This window comes from Phoenix dactylifera, chromosome 2, assembly GCF_051530095.1.
Source record: "Phoenix dactylifera cultivar Ajwa chromosome 2, Ajwa_hap1_PhDact_Kaust_v1.1, whole genome shotgun sequence".
NCBI classification, from domain to species: Eukaryota; Viridiplantae; Streptophyta; class Magnoliopsida; order Arecales; family Arecaceae; genus Phoenix; species Phoenix dactylifera.
In genome coordinates, this window is record NC_143191.1 from 28,524,367 (window position 1) to 28,542,629 (window position 18,263).

Below are 18,263 nucleotides of genomic sequence, written 5' to 3' on the forward strand. Positions count from 1 at the left end.
CGCAGAGTCACCCTCCAAGAGGACGTCTCTCCACCGCAGGGCACGCCAAACATAGAACAAGCTCGACCCAGCCGCTCTCAACTCCACCCCTGGCACCGATGTGTCAAATAAGTGGCAACCCCCGGCCGCAATCACCTGGAACCCGGCCCCCTAACAACGAAGTCCGCACCTCCCCTCCTACCGCCCTGCAAGACGCATACATCGAAGTTGACTTTGAAGAAACTCGGGGGTGGAGGCTCCCAGGTGAAAAACACCAAACAGGACGCTCCTTGAGTAGATGTGGAGCCCCAGATGTCCCAAGCTGTCAAAGGTCTATCCGACCGGATCGCCTGAGAGGCCTCCAATACCAGCAATCACGCCCGCTCCACCACCACCTCTGGTGGGGGCATCTCTCCCCAAATGTCTATCGTTCTTCGCAAGCCAGATCTGGTAAGCAGTATAGGTCGCCCGCACTGCCTCCAGTCTAGACTGCGAGGTCCTGGCCAACTATCGAAGAACTTGAAGGAAGGATGTCGAATGACACCAGAAGTCCGTGGAGAACCCCGCCTGCCTCCAAGCCATCCTCGCACGGTGGCACAGGAAGATAGCATGGTCCAGCGACTCATCCGCCTGGCATGCAGGGCACTGGGGGTGAATATCTATGCCCCTCCCATGCAACAGAAGTCTCGTCGATAACCTGCCCCAAGCAACCTTCCATAGGAATAGAGCCACTCTGGAGTGCAGGCCCATCCGCCAAATCCAGCCAAAATCCACCCCCACCTGCCCACCATCCTGGACAACGCATGAGACGTCGGCCACTCTGACTCTCGAACTGCAGGACGACCTCCATACCCAAACGTCGGGATAGGGGTGCCTCGAAACTGGGAGCGACCGGATCCGTGCTGCAAGTGGCTCTCCGAACATCTGGTCAATCTAGTGTAAATCCCACCCCCCACCCTTAGGGAGAAGAAGGTCAGACACCCAGAGTCCCTCCCCCACCTCAATACTGAATAAGGCCAGCCAACGCCCTAGCAGGGTCTCATCCACCCACGCATCCTCCACCACATCCACCATCCGGCCATCACCAATCAGCTACCTGCATCTGGAGAGGATCATAGGCACATATCTGCAGATCTCACGCCATGCTGGTGATGCCCTCTGAGCTGCAAACAAGGCCCCACTGCTCCCCACAGGGCCGTACCGGACGACCATCATCTGATTCCAAAGAGACTGTGACTCCAAAATAATCCTGGCAGCATGCCTAGCAATCAATGCCTCACTCCTGGTCAGCAAAAACTGAACACCGAGCCCCCCAGCCCTAGTCGGCTGGCAAACCGACTCCCAATCCACCAGATATACCCCACGACCGCTGCCCTACGTCCTCCAGATAAAATCTCGGGCAAGCCTCTCAATCCTCAATCCCCAGCAGAGGTTGGGGATAACGGTGTTGGACATCAAATATGGAATGTCTGGGCCCACTACCAACTGGGCCCAATATTTTGAGGCCTAGTTGGAGGGGTTGGGCCCGATTTCATTCTTGGGCTGGACTGCTAGGGGTGGCAACCGTGAAGGGCTGCCACCTCATACTGAGAAGGGAAGTGATAGGGCTACAACTGGCCGGCAGAGGGAGGGCCACCTCGTGCCCCTGTGGCAAGACCACGCACAGTGGCAGAGGAAGGGGGGCAGCTGGAAGCCCCGGAGCCAGGGGGAAGGGAAGATGGGACCTCACTGAGGGACCCTCAGCCATGCAAAACCGGAGGCCGCCACCTCACACCCTTGCTGGCAACCGATTTCGGCGGGCCTAAGAGAAGGGGGGCAGCTGGAAGCCCCTGGAGCAAAGGGGAAGGAGAGGATGGGACCTCTCAGAAGGGGTCTCATCCCTTAAACAAAATTATTTAAGCCTCAGCCTGTAACCCAAAGTACTATACCCTCTATCCCCTGGCCCCCTAGAACACAAAAAACCAGAGAGCCGGAACCCTGGAGCCAAAGGTGGAAGAAGCCCTGAAGCTCTAGGAGAGGAAGGGGGGCTACTCAAGAGGTGGTGCTGCCCGACTGCAACCGGCCAAAGCTAGGTAAGGGCCACTGTTAATGAAATTTTAAGGGATGGAGAAACTCTCTGTGGGGTGTTCTCCCCTCTGTTTCAACAATGAAACAGAGAGGAGGAGACCGGCAAAAGGGAGAAGGGCCACGGGCCGGGCCCACAGGCCGCGGGCCGGGCCGGACTCAGGCCATGGGCCGGCCTGAGAACGGTCGCGGCCCAGGCCCGGGCCCAACGACCACCCGGGCCTAGCCTAACCGGGCTCGGCCTGCAGGTGAACATGGCACTGCAGCCTCGGCTGTGGCTACCCTAGGGCTCGGGGGGCAGCCACGGGCCGCCGGGTCTGGCCGAGCCGGCAACAGACGCGGCCACAAGGCCACTAGCCCCGGCCGGACCACCGCCTCCTCTCCGGTAAAAAGGTGGTGGTGCCCGAGGGAAGGACCAAGGAACAAAGGGAAGAAGGAAAAAGGAAAACAAAAAAAAAAATAGACTCACCAGACCCTTGAGGCTTCATCCTCGGACTGCAGCCTTACCTCGCCGTGGTCGGAGCAGGTGAAGATCTTCTGAAGGAGATCCGGCCTCAACCCCACCTCCCGGTGCTCCTCCTCTTCTCCAGCATCACTTCGGAGAAGAGGAAGGGCCGGCCTTCCTTCCGCCGGTGCTCCGGGGGGAAACTCCACCTCGGTCGGTGGATCGGGGGGAGCCTCGTCTCCCCAGTCACCTGCGAGAGAAGAAGGGGAGGAGATGGAGGGTTTCGGTGGGGACGAAGGGCCGGAAGCTAGGGTTTCGGCGGAAACAAAGAAGAAAGAAAGAATGAGAGAGAGAAGGAGAGGGAGTGACCAAAAGAGAGGAGGCTGTAGATCTGGCCAGAGAAGAAGAAGAAGGCCGGAGGACCAGCCGAAGGCGAGGGCTTCGGTGGAGACGAAGGAGAAAAGGGAGAGAGAGGGAGAGCAGCCGGAAGAGAGAGAGGGGAACGAGAGACGAAGAGGCAAAGCCTCTAGAAGGGGGAAAAAACCCTGATAACGGGTTCATGGGTTGGATCGGAATCCGAACCCGCAACCTGTTAGGCCCAAAAGAAAAAGAAAAAAAAGAAGAAATCCTGATAAAGGATTCGCGGGTCAAATCTGAATCCGAACCCGAACCCGCAACCGTTAGGCCTACAAACCAAAATGGGTTAAGTAAACCCAATTAAACCGAGCCCAACCTGTTGGGGAACCCAAATGACGAATTAGGTGAAATCTGAACCCAATTGATCCTAATTTGAGCTAGGTCTGAACCCAATTAAGTATGTAGGTCTTAACAGACCCAATTGAATGTAAACCAGGCCCAATTCAAGCCCAATTCAACTAATTTGAGGTCAAATTGACCTCGAGCTGACCCTGACTCGGGCCTAAATAGGCCACATTGACCCTAAACCCAAAATTTAACCCAATTAAACTTGGGATTAAGCCTATTGACCAATTAGAATGCCAATTAACCTATATAAACCCAATTTGGGGTAAATTGAACCTCAAAATCTCCAATGTGGACGCATTGGACTTGGGCTAAATTTCGAGTAGGATCCAAACAAGTAAAAAGGAAATAATGTGCTTGTTATGATATGATTTTAGGTGACTCAAGATCCATCACCAGGATGTGAGAGACTTGGGAAAGAGAATCACGGTAAGTAACCTGTCCTAATCTTCTATGGATCACGCATGTAAGTAACTCGTGTTTATCTTATTGTAGATCATGTATCCTAAGTGTTGAATTATGAATCATGTACATGAGTGGAATGTTTTAATCATATAATGATTATGCATACATTATGCTTATGCAGATTTTATTATGCATGCAAGATGAATTGGATTACATTGCCATGATTACAGTTAATATAATTGTGGTATAAGTGTAAAATAAGATGATGAATTGCATCTAGCTATATGCACTTCTTGCAAGGGGTACCTAAGGGCTCTTAATGCTACGGGCCGAATGCAACTGAGCCGGCCTTGCCAGTGGCCGATAATGACTGAGCCGGCCCCGCCATTGGCTGACTAATAACTGAGCAGGCCCCGCCAGTGACCGATAATGAATTCGCCGTAGCACCCATGAGGTACTACCTACAAAAAGTCTTGTTTACGGACTCTTAAGAGCTACTAATCGAATGCAACTGAGCCGGCCTTGCCAGTGGCGGAGAATGACTGAGCCAGCCCCGCTAGTGGCCGATAATGACTTCGCAGTAGCATCTAAGAGTATGGACCACGGCATGCCGGAGGCACGGTTTTATGTGTGCATTTTATGAAAATTCTTGTTGATATAAAACACTGATTTATTTACTCAGCATGAATATTTTATCATGATGATTTATTAGATAGTATACATGTTAGATTCTCAAATCCTGCTAAAACATGTTTAGCATTTTTAGTTGATTCGACAAGATTATGTAGGATTACTTACTGAGCCGTGTAGCTCATGCCCGTTCATTTATATTTTTTTTCAGATCACCACTAGTGACAGCTGCTAGAAGCATTTTTCTTTTACAACAGGGCTTCTTTATTTTGGGATGAAATGAACATACTTTTGTATACATAAACTGTTAGAAGCTCTGTACTTTATATCAACCAGCAGGTTGTTATGCACATATTTTAATACATGCAACCTGCTTTTGACCTTATGACTAGTACATTATAAAAATTATGGATGTTCTAAAAATTAAACCTGCAAGATGAGGCAAAATGTCTAGAAGCCAATCTTGTATGCATATCAATACCTCAACTATATTCGAGGAGGATAGGCTACTACGAAAATCATCCAAAATCCTGCCAACAGTGCTAAAAACGGACTCAGATGCGACGATAGAAATAAGAACTGCCAAGATATCACGTATAATCCTAGATAATATTAGATATTTTAATTCATTGAATCTTCAATACTTTAGAATGTCAAAATTTTGATTCCCTAATAGATGAACTTGCTCAAAAAAATTACATCGCATGTCATTTTATTAGTATTATTGACTCATATTAGAGATCATAAAATACTTTCTTCCAAATAGGTCTCTAGTTCTGACTTGGATGATTGGATAACTTCTTTTTGAATAAATTTGTCATAGTCATGCATAAAATTGATTCTCATCTCCTCTATCTTGTGATGTAGACACCATCTCCTCCACATGAACATGAGAGACATTGGTGCCATATAAATTGTATAATCATCATAAAAATTTTGAAGAGCATCACGTACTTTGTTGATCTCAAATGAAGCATGATCACCATTATCATAGATTTTTTGAAAGCAATACTTAATAAGTTTCATCTTATGTCTTGGATCAAGAACAATTGCTACGGCAAGAATGTGAGAATTATCTCAACTGTATTTGAACTCCTAGATTCTTGAATCAAGAGCATATGTATTCCCTAAATTTCATAGAAATACAAATTTACAGTTGGATTTTTTTGTTTATGAAAAAATTTCAGTTATATGATGGAAAACGTTAAGAAGTGACAAATAATAATGCCTTGAGACCAATCTTCTTTAGTTGGCACATCTTCAAAATTAGGATCTCGGACCACAAGTCGTATAAATACATCCTTAAATTGTATAGCATTATTTAACATGAGATACGTAGAATTCCAATAAGTAGGTACATCTATGCATATTCTTTTCTTACCATTCATCTTTAATTGTTTCACAATTTTCATAAACATTTCCAACCTTGTTTGAGATAATTTTATATATTTAACAGCCTCGCGGATCCTATGAATAGCACCCTCTACTACCTTCAATCCATTCTTCGTAATCAAATTAAGAATATGTGCACAGCAACAAGCATGAAAAAATTTACCATCCAAAAATAAATCTCTTCTAAATTATTTTTGAAGTTTTATTGCTATAATTGTATTTGCTGGCAAATTATCAAAGGTGATTGAACCCAACCTTCTTTCAATATTCCAAGATAAAATACAACCAGCTATACAATCACTAATGACTAAGCCGATATGTGGTGAAGAAACCATCTTAAAATTGATAATATGCTTTTTAAGTTTCCAATCAATAGTGATGTTATGTACAGTGAGACAAATGTATCCCAATATCTGATTTGACGTCCACATGTCAGATGTTAAGCTAATTCTTTCACAGTCTGTCTAGAACAAATCTTCAAGTTTTCATTTTTCCTATTCATATGTTTTAAAACAATCGGAAGCCAATGTTGTCCTCGAAATAATATGAAATTCTGGTCTAAGACTCCTATCAAATATCTAAAAAATTGGATGTTCAACTATTGTAAATTGCAACTCTTATAAAATTACCATTCTTGCGAGGTCCTCACGGCTTCTTTCTTGGTTAAATGAACAGGAAGCTAATTCATTCAATGCAACACTATCTTTTGAAGTCACATTGTCTATCAATTGTTTCTGCCTCCTATCAAGATATTTTTTTGTCTTACAGTTCTTTGCATGTTTGTGAAGTTGACTTGTCCTATTTTTAGAATCGACTGAAAAAATAAAATAGCAATAATTGCATTTAGCCTTGTTTTTTTGGTTTTCTACCTCACTATAATGATTCCATATCTTCGACCTTTTTTTTGTTCGCTTTGGAGTTATCTATATTATAGAGCTCTATAGCTTAAGAACTACTACAATGAAGTGCATTTGAAATTTCAGTTGTGTTTTCATTGTTACCCATTATAGACACTAACTTATTTTGCATGAAATTCAATAAACATGTATAAACATGAAATACAACTAAACTATGATGAAAAAAAAAACAATTTCAATACAGTTTCATAACGATGTATTAGCATGTATTTTTCTCACAAGTCACAACTCTCAAACATAGTAACCTATTCATTCTTTGACAAACAGATTGAAAGACACCAAACCAACATGAAAGACATGAATATCTGTCTTTGAATTGAAAACTTTCAGAGGCTTCCAACTGCATCGGGCCAACATGTCTCGCATGATAATGTTAAGTGTCAATATGTCTCATACAAATCGACACCAGACCTTAAATAAGCATGTATATGGATTGGGCCAAATGTACATTCATTTCTTGTTTTTTTTGAAAAAAAAAAAAAAAAGAAGCATGCTCAAATGTATATTTATAACCATCTTCAGAATTTTTTTTGACCAGCAAGCCGGGTTTAACCCCCTCCCAAAAGACTGCAATTTCCTTTATAATGGACTCTTTCAAACTAAAATGCGGAAAATTTTTATTAAATCATTTTAGCATCAGAGAACAAGGGTGATCTTCCAAATCCCTAAACAAGATGGTATAAAGAATAAGATTATATAAAATCAAAAACGACAAACCATCACACTACTAAAATGGGACAAAGGTAGAAACAACATACCAACATATATATCTGCCCTAAAATTGAAAATTTTGGAGAAAGGGCTTCAACATACACGACGACATATGGTTTTCTTTAGCTTATGATAATGTTAGGCACCAATGTGTCAAATTCAAATCAACACCTGAGCATCAATAAGCATATTCACTCAGAAAGGAGACATAAGAATTTGTCCATGGGATCATCACCTCTGCTTTTAGAGGTAAAAAAACAAAGACACATTTATGGTAAATCCGTAAGAATTTCCCAGCAACCCTTGTACTTGTATCAATATAAAAACTGGGTCCAATGCCACCAACTAAGTCTTGCAATTAATATGAGAGTTTAACCAGCAGGCCCAAGTGTTTTAGAACTTAAAAGTTGCTTATAAAATCAAGAAGAGCCCTTCTACCGGCACTAGGATGACTCAAAAATCATCCAACCATCGGCATGTACCGGACATCAGCATGTACTGGCATACAGCTAGCATAGTGTCAATGATGTGTGCTGATATGGCACAGGCACGGTTTGTATTATCCTATGATGACTGAAACTTAGGTCTAATAAAGTTTACTAACATTTAATATAAAATGAGGTATGAACATGTTACTTTTTACACATAGGTGACAAACAAGGAAGGAAAAATTGTGACAAATTAAGTTAGAATGAATATTGTACTTAGGAACCAAGATAATATTCATTCCCATAGATTAAGAATTGCCAGTAAATGAGCTGATAATAAAAGTTCCGATAATAATATAGCAAGCACAAGACTTAATTAATGACAACAAACTCAAAGAATGAAACCCAAATTTCAATAAACATATGTCAAGCTTTAGATGCAGCAACCTATTACGAAAGATTAGGAAAAGAATGTAGGATTTCCTTTAACTCTGAAAATTATTAAGGCTTGCTTGGGGAATACTTTTGACAGAAGGTTTGTTATGCACCATAAAAGAGTGGCAACTCTAGACTAGTTGTCAATACTTTACGTTACTTTAAATGAAGCTACTATCAACCTTCGTTAAGCATTAGCCATGAAGTGCAAGTACTTTTTCTTTTTCCTTGATAAACAAAGCAAAACTATCTCAAAGACCTTTAACTCCAGAACCTAAGGATTTAAATTTCATAATATTATCTAGTGTTTGATTTTATTTGAAGAAAAATGCTAGTTTTTGTGCAAAAATACTCCTTTGCTCTATAAAAATGACGATAAAATAAAAAGGCATTGTTATCATGTTTAGAAGGATTCCATCACTTCAAACCCAAACCAAGTGGGATGCATAAGATGGCACCTACTACTTAATCCATTTCATTTTGCACTATAAGCAATACGACAATTACTAACCGTTTATAGACAATGCAATTATTCTAATATAAATGTCTTGCTTACTACTTACAAGGAGATCCACGTGACACTCTCTAACATGCAACTAGTTTAGGCCCAAGTTATAATACTAATATTCTTACTACTACAATGGAAAGTAGTGACTAGGTTCTAACTGGAATTCAAAGATAACAAAAGTAGGGTATAGGACACTACAGTTGGGACTCCATTCTGATCTGATGAACTCGATAAGTAGAACTTATCTACAAAATATAAATAGAGCAAGATAAAGAGAGTAGGTGATTGCTCACTTCTCATAAATGTCAAAGAAAACTAAAACGAATACAGTGAAAGCAAAAGAGAAGCTTAGAGAAAAAGATTGCAGAAGGAAGTTAGATATCAGTATGTATTAAAATTTCAATGACTTGCAACATAGACAAACTAGGTGCAAGCTTAATTGGATCATAAAACAATACAAACAATTAGTACTAATATATGCTATAGATGATTTCAAATTCCATATAAAATTGTGAGTTCTGTCTTCAAGTGGACTCAGTGAAAAAGAATCACCTCAAAACCTCAAAAAAAGGGAATCAGTGCCTTTGAATATCCTTTCAAGTTACCACATTGTACAAAAATTGATACAACAGAGAGGACCAGAAGAATACAGCAGGCAACCATCTCTAATGCACTTTTAATTCCCATCACCACAAATAAAGGACAACAAAAAATAGCAAAATAAACCTGCGGACAGGAAGTCAAAATTGCTGCACCATAAAGAAAGAACAATAGCCGCAGTTAAAGATAAGCAGCAACAGCGATAGTGGTATCAAAAGAAAAAAAAAAATAAAGATAACCCAGTGCTATCAAAAAAAAGGAGCAGCAACAGCATTATATCCAGAAAAATAAAGAATATATATATATATATATATATATACACCCAAAGACCACAAATTAAAGAACCACAATGCACTGGTATGCAGTCTACTGCAGAAGAGGAAAGAGTCTTGAATAAACTATGTTGCTACAACTCGTTAGACAAAAAAAAAGTAGGTATTTAGGACATCAAATAGTAACAATAAAAAAGATAAAACAAGCTAAAGCAAACTTTATGCTTATAATTCTGCAGCCTACAGAAACTCCATTTAAGCTAAAGCAAATACTTTATAGCAGCTTTATGGTGTCAGGGAAAATTATAAAACAGCGTATTCAGACCACCACCTCCCAGTTAAGTTCATTCATGGACAAAACAAGATAAAAAGCAAAAAAGGAATGAATATGTAAAAGAAAAGGTAGGCCACTAAGGACTTTGAGCTGCGTGATATAGCTGGTACTTCGAGTGCCATTCTAAAGTGCCCCAAACTCATGTAACAGATAGCTATGTCAATTCGAGTTTGCTTTTGAGCAACAGTCGGCTGCTTAAAAACATCATCAGAACCCAAAGTGACTGATCTCTCAAGAAATGCTTTTGTAAATTGAAATGTTTACATGTCAGCAAGAGAGAGTTAACAGGTGTAACACAAGAATAAGGGTGATCCATACGTAAAGTTTGTAGAAAAGATTAGGACAAGTACAAAGTTTCTGGAAAGTCTGAAGCAGGTACAAAACCGTGGATGCAATGCCTGCTGCTGAGAGTAGAGCATGATAAGCAAAATATTCCGAAGCATTCTTAAAAGAAGGGGAAATCGCTGCTGAGGTGTACTTGATTGTAAAAACAAAGCATAGAACGAAAGAATTCTTGCTATTTGACAAGTCAAATGAAGTAAATCATGTCTGATGAAACTATGGTAATCTATTAGCAATGGCTGATCCATGATGCCATGAAAACATTAATCATGAAAACAAAATTGAGACACGCCTACAATATTATCCATATCAAAAAGAATAGCTCCACAAAGTTCAGAAATATTAATTAAAGTTGCTTCCAATATAAAAGTGCTTCTAATAGATTAGGCTCAAAACAAAGCATTAGGTGAAGTTTAAGATCTATAAGATCTTAAAACTACCACAGAGAAATTTAGCATTGGGGCAAACAAAAAAGTCACAAGATCCATAATTATAGAACAGAACAGATCATATGGTCTACAGAGACCAGTGCATCACGTGACTTGAATGATCGTATGTCTTATCAGAGCCATGGTCCACGCATTGCCCATTTCCCTGCAGAGCTAACTCAAGTTCACCTGAAAACTGACTGCTACCAGACTCCGTGACCAGTCCCAGTCCCATCTCATGCTGCAATTCATGTGAGCTGCTACTGCCTCCATGACCTCTGAGATCCCAAGGACTAATGTAATCGTTTGCAGCAACAGACTGAGCTGTTGGGACGCCATCAAAGCTGCTGCTTCCTGGGATTGTCGGAGCTCGGTTTCTGGTAGTGTTACTTCCCCATGGCTGAGTTGACAGAAGAGAGAGAGCACAGCTGGAGTCAGAGACTCCCGAAAGACATTCACCCGACGGAACCTCTGGTGTCAAGAAGAGGCTCCTCCCTGCAGAATTCTGCAGGTAATGATGAGGCCCCTGCACCATAACTGCACTAGTTGGAGGATCTAAACCACCCTGCCACCGGTTACAAGTCACCCGATCACTAGCCCTCACGGTCGGCCAGATATCTCTCGCAGTACTTGGAAGCCGGGGATAGCTGAAGTCCATAAGGAAGCTTCTGAATCTGCTGGGATCTTCTGCAATAGTGTACAGTTGTATGAAATCATGCTCTCTTGGATAAAAACAAACGGACAACAAATAAAAAACTGAAGCTTGAATTTCTTTAAAAAAAAAAAAAACTGACCATGGAAGGAGGCAGCTAAGCGACCATAGCGTGATGACAAAGGTCCAGGAGGTGGCTTCCTTCGACGCTCATTGTGCCCTGCCAGACGTCTGCGACAACTGCGTTTTCCTTGATCAAATTCTGATAATTGGTGGAATCTGTGCATGTGTTATTCAGACCTTAAGTAATCATGGAAGTTATGAATGAAATATTGCTTATTTGTAACTACTGTCAGACAAAGGGATGCACTAGATGTCACACAGCGAAATGAAATAAATGAAACAAATTAATTATGTGGGTAGATATAATCATCGCAGGAGAATATCAAACTAACACCACTTATAGCCAAAGGGACTTCCTACCCATCAGAGTAGGAAGAGGCAACAACAATTGTTGATTTCAAAGTAATATTAATTCTTTGTAGGACTTTCACAAGCACAGACTCGATCAATGGTCTACAATGTCAAATTGACACCATCATTGGAAGAGCTTCCATTGCCCGAGTTAAATATGTTATGCAGATCATAATCTTTTTGACTTCACTACCCTTTTGAAAAAAGCTTTCACAACTAAGGATTGATCGAACCCCAACCTACTAACAATTAAGTGATAATTAATAGTAACTAGGTACATTTTGGGTTCAATTTTCACTTAATTGTAAATTGTAAAATAACCAACAAAATTTATGCCACAGGTAAAATAAGCCTTTGGGAACCTATCCTGCTATGATTTTGTTCATCAAACTTTGATATCCATTACAAGTGAAAATCTCTCTGGTTACCTGCATTGGTCAATTTACAAGCATTAATATTTCAAGGATGCATCCATGAAACCATGCATGGTCTCATGCACACACAATGTCAAACTCCATCAAAATCTTTGAACTCTTTATGTCAAACTCCATCTGAATTCATATACTCATTTCCACTTTCATGCATGAAGAGTTCAAACCAAAATCCGCACTAACCTTAACACTTCCAATCAACTGAACTTCCCCCACTCTTCATGATTGCTAGCCTTGCAAGCAGCTTTACTTTTCTTGGCCCATTTTCACCCTTCAGCTGTATATATTCCACTTGCTCCTAGTTGATTCTGAATAAACAACTCGAAGTCAATATGTTGAAAAGAGTCGTTAGGCTCTTAACCATAACATGACCTGGAAAGTGCCAACCCAAAGGCTTCCAGAAACCTGATTGAAAGAAGGTTGAGTCAAGTCACATTAGCATTGCAGGTTAAAATTTGTTACTCCCTATGATTATGCTTTTCCTTCGAATCACCCTTTACAACTATGATATGGATATTGGACAGATTCACCAATATGGCAAATCTTGATAAAGTAGGATACAATATGGCTTGGAACAATGAATAAATACAGATGTTCTTACATATATAATAGCATTTATAAAGTATAGTAAGTCATCGAAACAATGTATTCCATATTTTATACAATAGAACTAGCATCCACAAGGTCCATTTAGTTATCGTCTAGACCAATAGACCATAATTCATACTCCATGCAATAGCATCAACATCACAAACTCCAAAATTAGCCATTCATCATTAAAAGGCCAAGATCTATTAAAAGATAACAAGAAAATAATGCCCCACCCCTCATTCTTAGAGGTGTTATGGAAGTATCTCAGGCTAAGTTGGGAAGTATCTGAACGCTTTTTCAAATCTTGAAAAGTAAGATGCTAGAAGTACTCAACACATATCCTAGAAGTACCCAACAAGTATCAATATTTTATATATACCTAATACAAACAGGGCAAGGAATTAAAATATTTGAAGTTCCTAGCCTTTGGGTCTGTCTAACCCTTCCAATCCTAATCAATCATATCCTTTCAATGGCCTTTCTTATCCTTCCCTTGTCCTAAATCATGATGCATGTCTAAGCCTTCTCCCACCTCCCACCCCTTAGTTCAGCCTCAATAAATTTCACATTCTGAACAATGCCATCACCCTTGGGCATCCTTTAGGCGCTTTTGTTTTTGATACTTATTCTGAGAGCCTTCTTTCTATCAATACTCCCACCAAAGCATGCCCTCCACTATACACCCGCTGCCAGAGCATGTCACTATGTTCATAGCATAACGTGTGCCGCAGGCACACCTAACCATTTGGACATTCTTTTGACTTAAATGAACTGTTTAGAGTTTCAATTCTTTCATGCAACCAATCACTACACCAATAATTATTAGCTTTATAGTGATTTAAATCAACATCCCTAGTGGCTAGCAACCACCACTCAGATTTCCAAAATATTCATATTTAAGAACTTGGTTCTTCTTTATCTTTACAAAATTGGAGATGCTTTCACGAGGCAATGAAGCACTGATAAAACTCATCCTTCACATTACTTCACAGAATAAATAATTAAATAGACCAAACACTTTGTTTGCTTTACAGCTATGAGAAAACCCTCCAATTTCTTAGCTTTCTTCATTACCATGCACCATATTGCCTATCATAGTACTCTACACTTTCCCCAAGTAAATAAAGTCCACATATAGATTTTGTTCATTTCTCCAATAGATCTTTCTACTAGTTGCCTAAGCATAAAAGTAGCTATTTTGATTTTTCAAGGCATTAAGCATTAAACCAAATGTTTTTGAATATTTGTAAAAAAATTATACAAAAGAAATACCAGAGAAAATTGGTCCCAAGTGACCAACTTCAATGTTGAACATCTGTAGTTGATGTGAGATGAATAAATATCTCCAATGGCTGCATCAAAAAAATGATGGTCAAAAATGATAAACTAGGCCCATAAATGTTGTGTGTTTCACAATTGGTCATGCACCATCTCTTGCAAGTTCATAGGCCATCTATAGCCTCCCTCTTAATTTGTTGGCTGTGATGCTTGTTAGCATCCCAAAGGTCTTCTTTAAATGCCTCTCTTTGAAAGTCATCTGTACACAGTAGATGAGTCTCATCCTGAGCTTCAAATCCACATACATGATCACTTGTACGAGGGTATGTCTTTGAAAGTCATCTGCACACAGTAGATGAGTCTCATCCTGAGCTTCACATCCACATGCATGATTCACTTGGACGAGGGTATGTATCCAAACTAGTTAAGCCTAGTTTTTCAAATTATATCGGTGAAAATAAAGAAAATGCATACACATGACATCATTACACAAACCCATCAACTGAACATCACTGAAAGCATAACTCTCGACTCCCAAGTTTTCCCTAGGTTACTCAAATTTTGTTCTTCCTAGCTTCACCATTCATCTGCCTTAGCATCTTTATCAAACAATGATACCTCAAAAAGTTAAGGATTAGTAATCCATTTTAGAAATCGAATGGATTCGGTCTTATACATACGCGAGGAAGGTAATCAGAAGAGAAAGAAGATGAGTTCATCTTTCTTTTATCACTTAGGAGCCGAGATCAAAGTCTCATGCACAGTTTTGAATGAGAGAAAGAAGTGAGTAATTAGCACAACAAGCAAATCTTTTAGAAACAGAAAATACCAGTTATCATATGGATAGATGAAAAACCTAGCACAGCATAAACCATGCAAATTCAACCCTATTTTCTTCATCAGAACCATGCATATAGCAATCTCTGGTACCTAGTTCCAACAGTAATTAATGCAAATGTTATTAGAAAAATCCATTAGACATTACAGGTAAGCTTCTGAAGGCATCCATGTTAGACAACCACAAAAATAAACTATAGCAGAAACAAATCTCTAATGGGCTATCTTCTGAAGAAGTCCAGAATCACTTATGCAAAGCATGATTACAAGAACTTAACTCCCATAAAACAAACATAAATTAAGCAATCGCAACCAAAACCTTGAAAACTCAAATATTAACAGCGGAAACAAAATTCAATCATACAAGTTGCCGTGGCAACTCAACATACCAAAATGGAAAAAGTGTCTCAATTTTTCAACCAGAAAGCTAACCTTGTAAAGCGCAACAATGTACTGCAAGTTCAAAAATACCCAGACAATATAGCATAGCAAACAGCCGACACTACCCAATATTAAACTACGTTTGAAAAAACCCTTTAACTATACCATCTACTTTAGCCAACATTACGAAGAGAGACCTAATGAAAATCAAACCTACCTATTTCAATGATAGCCAAACACACCAGACAAACCTACTACCCAACAATAAATAAACTTTAATGCAGGCCTCCCCAACCCCATGAAGAATAAAAACCTTCACATCAAATCAAGAAGAGAAACCTAACCAAAACGAAAATGCTTTGGTAAAACTCATAGACATAATATATATACGATTTGATTAAAAAAACAGAGAGAAAGGAAGAACATGAATTAAAACGCCAATGTGTATGGAAAGCAAACATGCAGGAAAAAATATAAAAATATCAAATGGATAGAAAAAGATAAACCATGAATTTCTTTATTTAATAAAACAAATAAACTGCCAGCATGGATGGAGGAAAAAACCCATACCAAACAAAATCTAAAAGTTTCCGTCATCAAAACCAAGTCCACGACAAATCCCCAACCCAGTAGAGAAGAAGAGAGAGCGGCAATAAAGCCAACCACCCAAAACCACAGGAAACCAATCTCCAAGTAGCAGTTAGAATCATGCACACATCCACCAGTCGTCCCCCCAGAAATCAAAATCAAAATAAAAAGCACATCTTTGATAGATCTCGACCTCCAACGTTCATTCAAAAGGGAGAAAAATCCAAAAAGACCACATATTTTCCCCTCCCAAGCCACCCAAAACCCCAAGAACCCCCCAAAATAGAACAAAAACAGAAGAATCCAAAAACTAAGCAACAGACAGAGTGGTGAATCCGAGCACACCTGCTGCACTGCTGGCAGAACCTTTGCTCGAGCCCTCCTACGATGACTTTGGGCGCCTTGGAGTGCATTCCGCACACCTTGTGCCGGCAGTAGTAGGCCTTGAACCCCGTCAGATCCACCTTGCAACCCTCCACCTGGCACCTGGGCGGCCCTTGCCCCCCCTGCACCACCCCCTTCCCCTTTCTTGCCGGCGGTGGCGGCAGTGGCGCCGCCGGCGCCGGGGCCTTGGCCTTGGAGGAGGAAGAGGAGCTCCCGCCGCCGCCGTCCTCAAAGTAGATCTTTTTCCCGAACTTGAGCCCGTGGAGCGAGTCGCCGGGGCCGCCGGCCCCGGAGACCGCCGGAGATCTCGATCCCGACTCCATTTCTCTACCCCTCCAAAACCCCCTCCATGAACTCGAGACAGACGAGGGGCCAAGAGGGAAGTGGGATTCTTCTTGGTGCGCAGAAAGGCGGTGGGTTCCTTTAAAACAGAGTTAAAAAAACGCCAAAACGGATGGGTGGGTTTCTTTAGCTTCTCTCTCCCTCGCTCTTTCCCGTCATTGGTCTCTCTGCTGCACTCTCTTTTACTATCATAAAGCCGACACCTGCCATCTGGGCCATGCCATCTTGGGTTACAGTACTTTTCTGAGAGGAGAGAGAGACGGGGTTACCAGTGGAACAAACTTAAAATATTTTTTATAGAAGTAGCAGTACATTAGGCTTCCCTTTCTTTGCCACGTGTCTTCGAGACTTGGGCTTTTTTTAAAAAAAAAGGGGATGGGAGGTAGACGGACTCGCAGTCGAACAGAGACTGTGGGATTTTTAGATTTTTTACTGAGAAGGTCATGGAGGCTTTTGGGTGTAATCGTTTGCATGGCTTCTTCCCTTTCTTGGATTTTGTAAATAAAAAGATCACCTCAAGCTTGATGGTACTTCTGATTTGGTATTGGGCTATTGGACCATTTGCTTTTGCTGGAGAGGGATTTGAACGTTTTTTCGTTCTTTTTCTTTGCACAAGAGGGTTGAAGGTAGGGGTCGTGGCAGTCTTGGAAAAGTGGCTTTCGGTAGATCTCTGTGCTCTGCCTCGACAAGATGGGGATGTTCAAAAACGCTCTTCTCGTGGAGTTTAGAAAAGCTCTTTGTGTGAGGGCGGAGGTTTCATTGGGCGAGAATCTTTTGGAGTTTTGGATTGTCTGAGGACGCATTCTCATGGGGTTCTGGGCTATTGGGAGTGGAGGCCACTGACCTCCTCGGCATTTGGCTCCAAAATCCAGCAAACCAATGATTTGATTTGATTTGATGGTGCGGAATGTCCTTTTAAAGTTGCCCCTCTATCTTTTATATAAGAAATTATCAAGATAGTTATGACCTGTTCTTGTGTCTGGATTCTAGCTTGAGGAAGGATTGGGATAGAGGATTTGTTCAGTTCAAAACTTAGAACATATTTGATTCAGAAATCAAGCAGGCCAAACATTTAAACATACTAATTGAATTAATATTTTATAAACAAAAATATTTTAATTAATAAGTAGTTATTAGCTGTTTCGATTGTATTGTATAATATTTTATTATTTAATTTTATTACATATATTCATACTATATATATATAATTCATTAGTTTTATGAAACAAATTATTATCAGCTATCTCTGCGTAAAATTATTTTTTTTATATCTATCTTCTAAAAATTATTTCAGAAGTCTAACTAAATAATAAATAGAAATAAATTTGTGGTATAATAATAATTCACCTAGGCATCTATTTTTATCCTAATTTTTCTTATTCCCAGGCTAGACAGAGCCTGAGTACATTACGTCTGAAATCTATAGTTTTTGGGAGAGAAGTGTTTAATATAGTTTTCCTCCCCCGGCCAGGCAAAGAGATGCCGGGTAGGAGTGTATTAAATATTGAAGTGGTAAGGACTTGGCGAAAGGTTAAAACTGTAAGGCTCTACGGGGACTAATTTGTTACTGATGAAGCAATGCAATCATAAGATAGACGGAGAGGAGAGAGGACTAATAAAAAAGAAAGAAAGAAAACAATTAGCTCAGAGAAG

General features: G+C 40.6%; 1 protein-coding gene across 2 annotated transcripts; it reads right to left on the minus strand.

The window, feature by feature from the left end:
* Window positions 1–10,505: 10,505 nt before the first annotated feature.
* On the minus strand, window positions 10,506–17,260 carry LOC103696423 (squamosa promoter-binding-like protein 14). 2 transcript variants are annotated; one of them, XM_039116148.3, is made up of 3 exons: window positions 16,230–17,260; window positions 11,447–11,583; window positions 10,506–11,336 (listed from the first exon to the last, which is right to left on the minus strand). In XM_039116148.3, exons 1-3 carry the CDS (start codon window positions 16,589–16,591, stop codon window positions 10,741–10,743), a joined length of 1,095 nt encoding a protein of 364 aa, XP_038972076.1. In that variant the 5' UTR covers window positions 16,592–17,260; the 3' UTR covers window positions 10,506–10,740. The 2 variants fall into 2 exon arrangements, with proteins under 2 accessions (XP_038972076.1, XP_008776259.1); XM_008778037.6 differs by having other exon boundaries at window positions 10,506–11,339; window positions 16,230–17,255.
* Between the last annotated feature and the right edge of the window lie 1,003 nt (window positions 17,261–18,263).

Excerpts from the sequence above, each read along its gene's own strand:
- LOC103696423 (XM_008778037.6), bottom strand. The coding sequence starts at position 16,591 with ATGGAGTCGGGATCGAGATCTCCGGCGGTCTCCGGGGCCGGCGGCCCC. Across the intron at positions 11,584-16,229 it reads TTCTGCCAGCAGTGCAGCAG|ATTCCACCAATTATCAGAAT; the intron begins GTGTGCTCGGAT and ends ACACATGCACAG. Across the intron at positions 11,340-11,446 it reads CTTAGCTGCCTCCTTCCATG|AAGATCCCAGCAGATTCAGA; the intron begins GTCAGTTTTTTT and ends ACACTATTGCAG.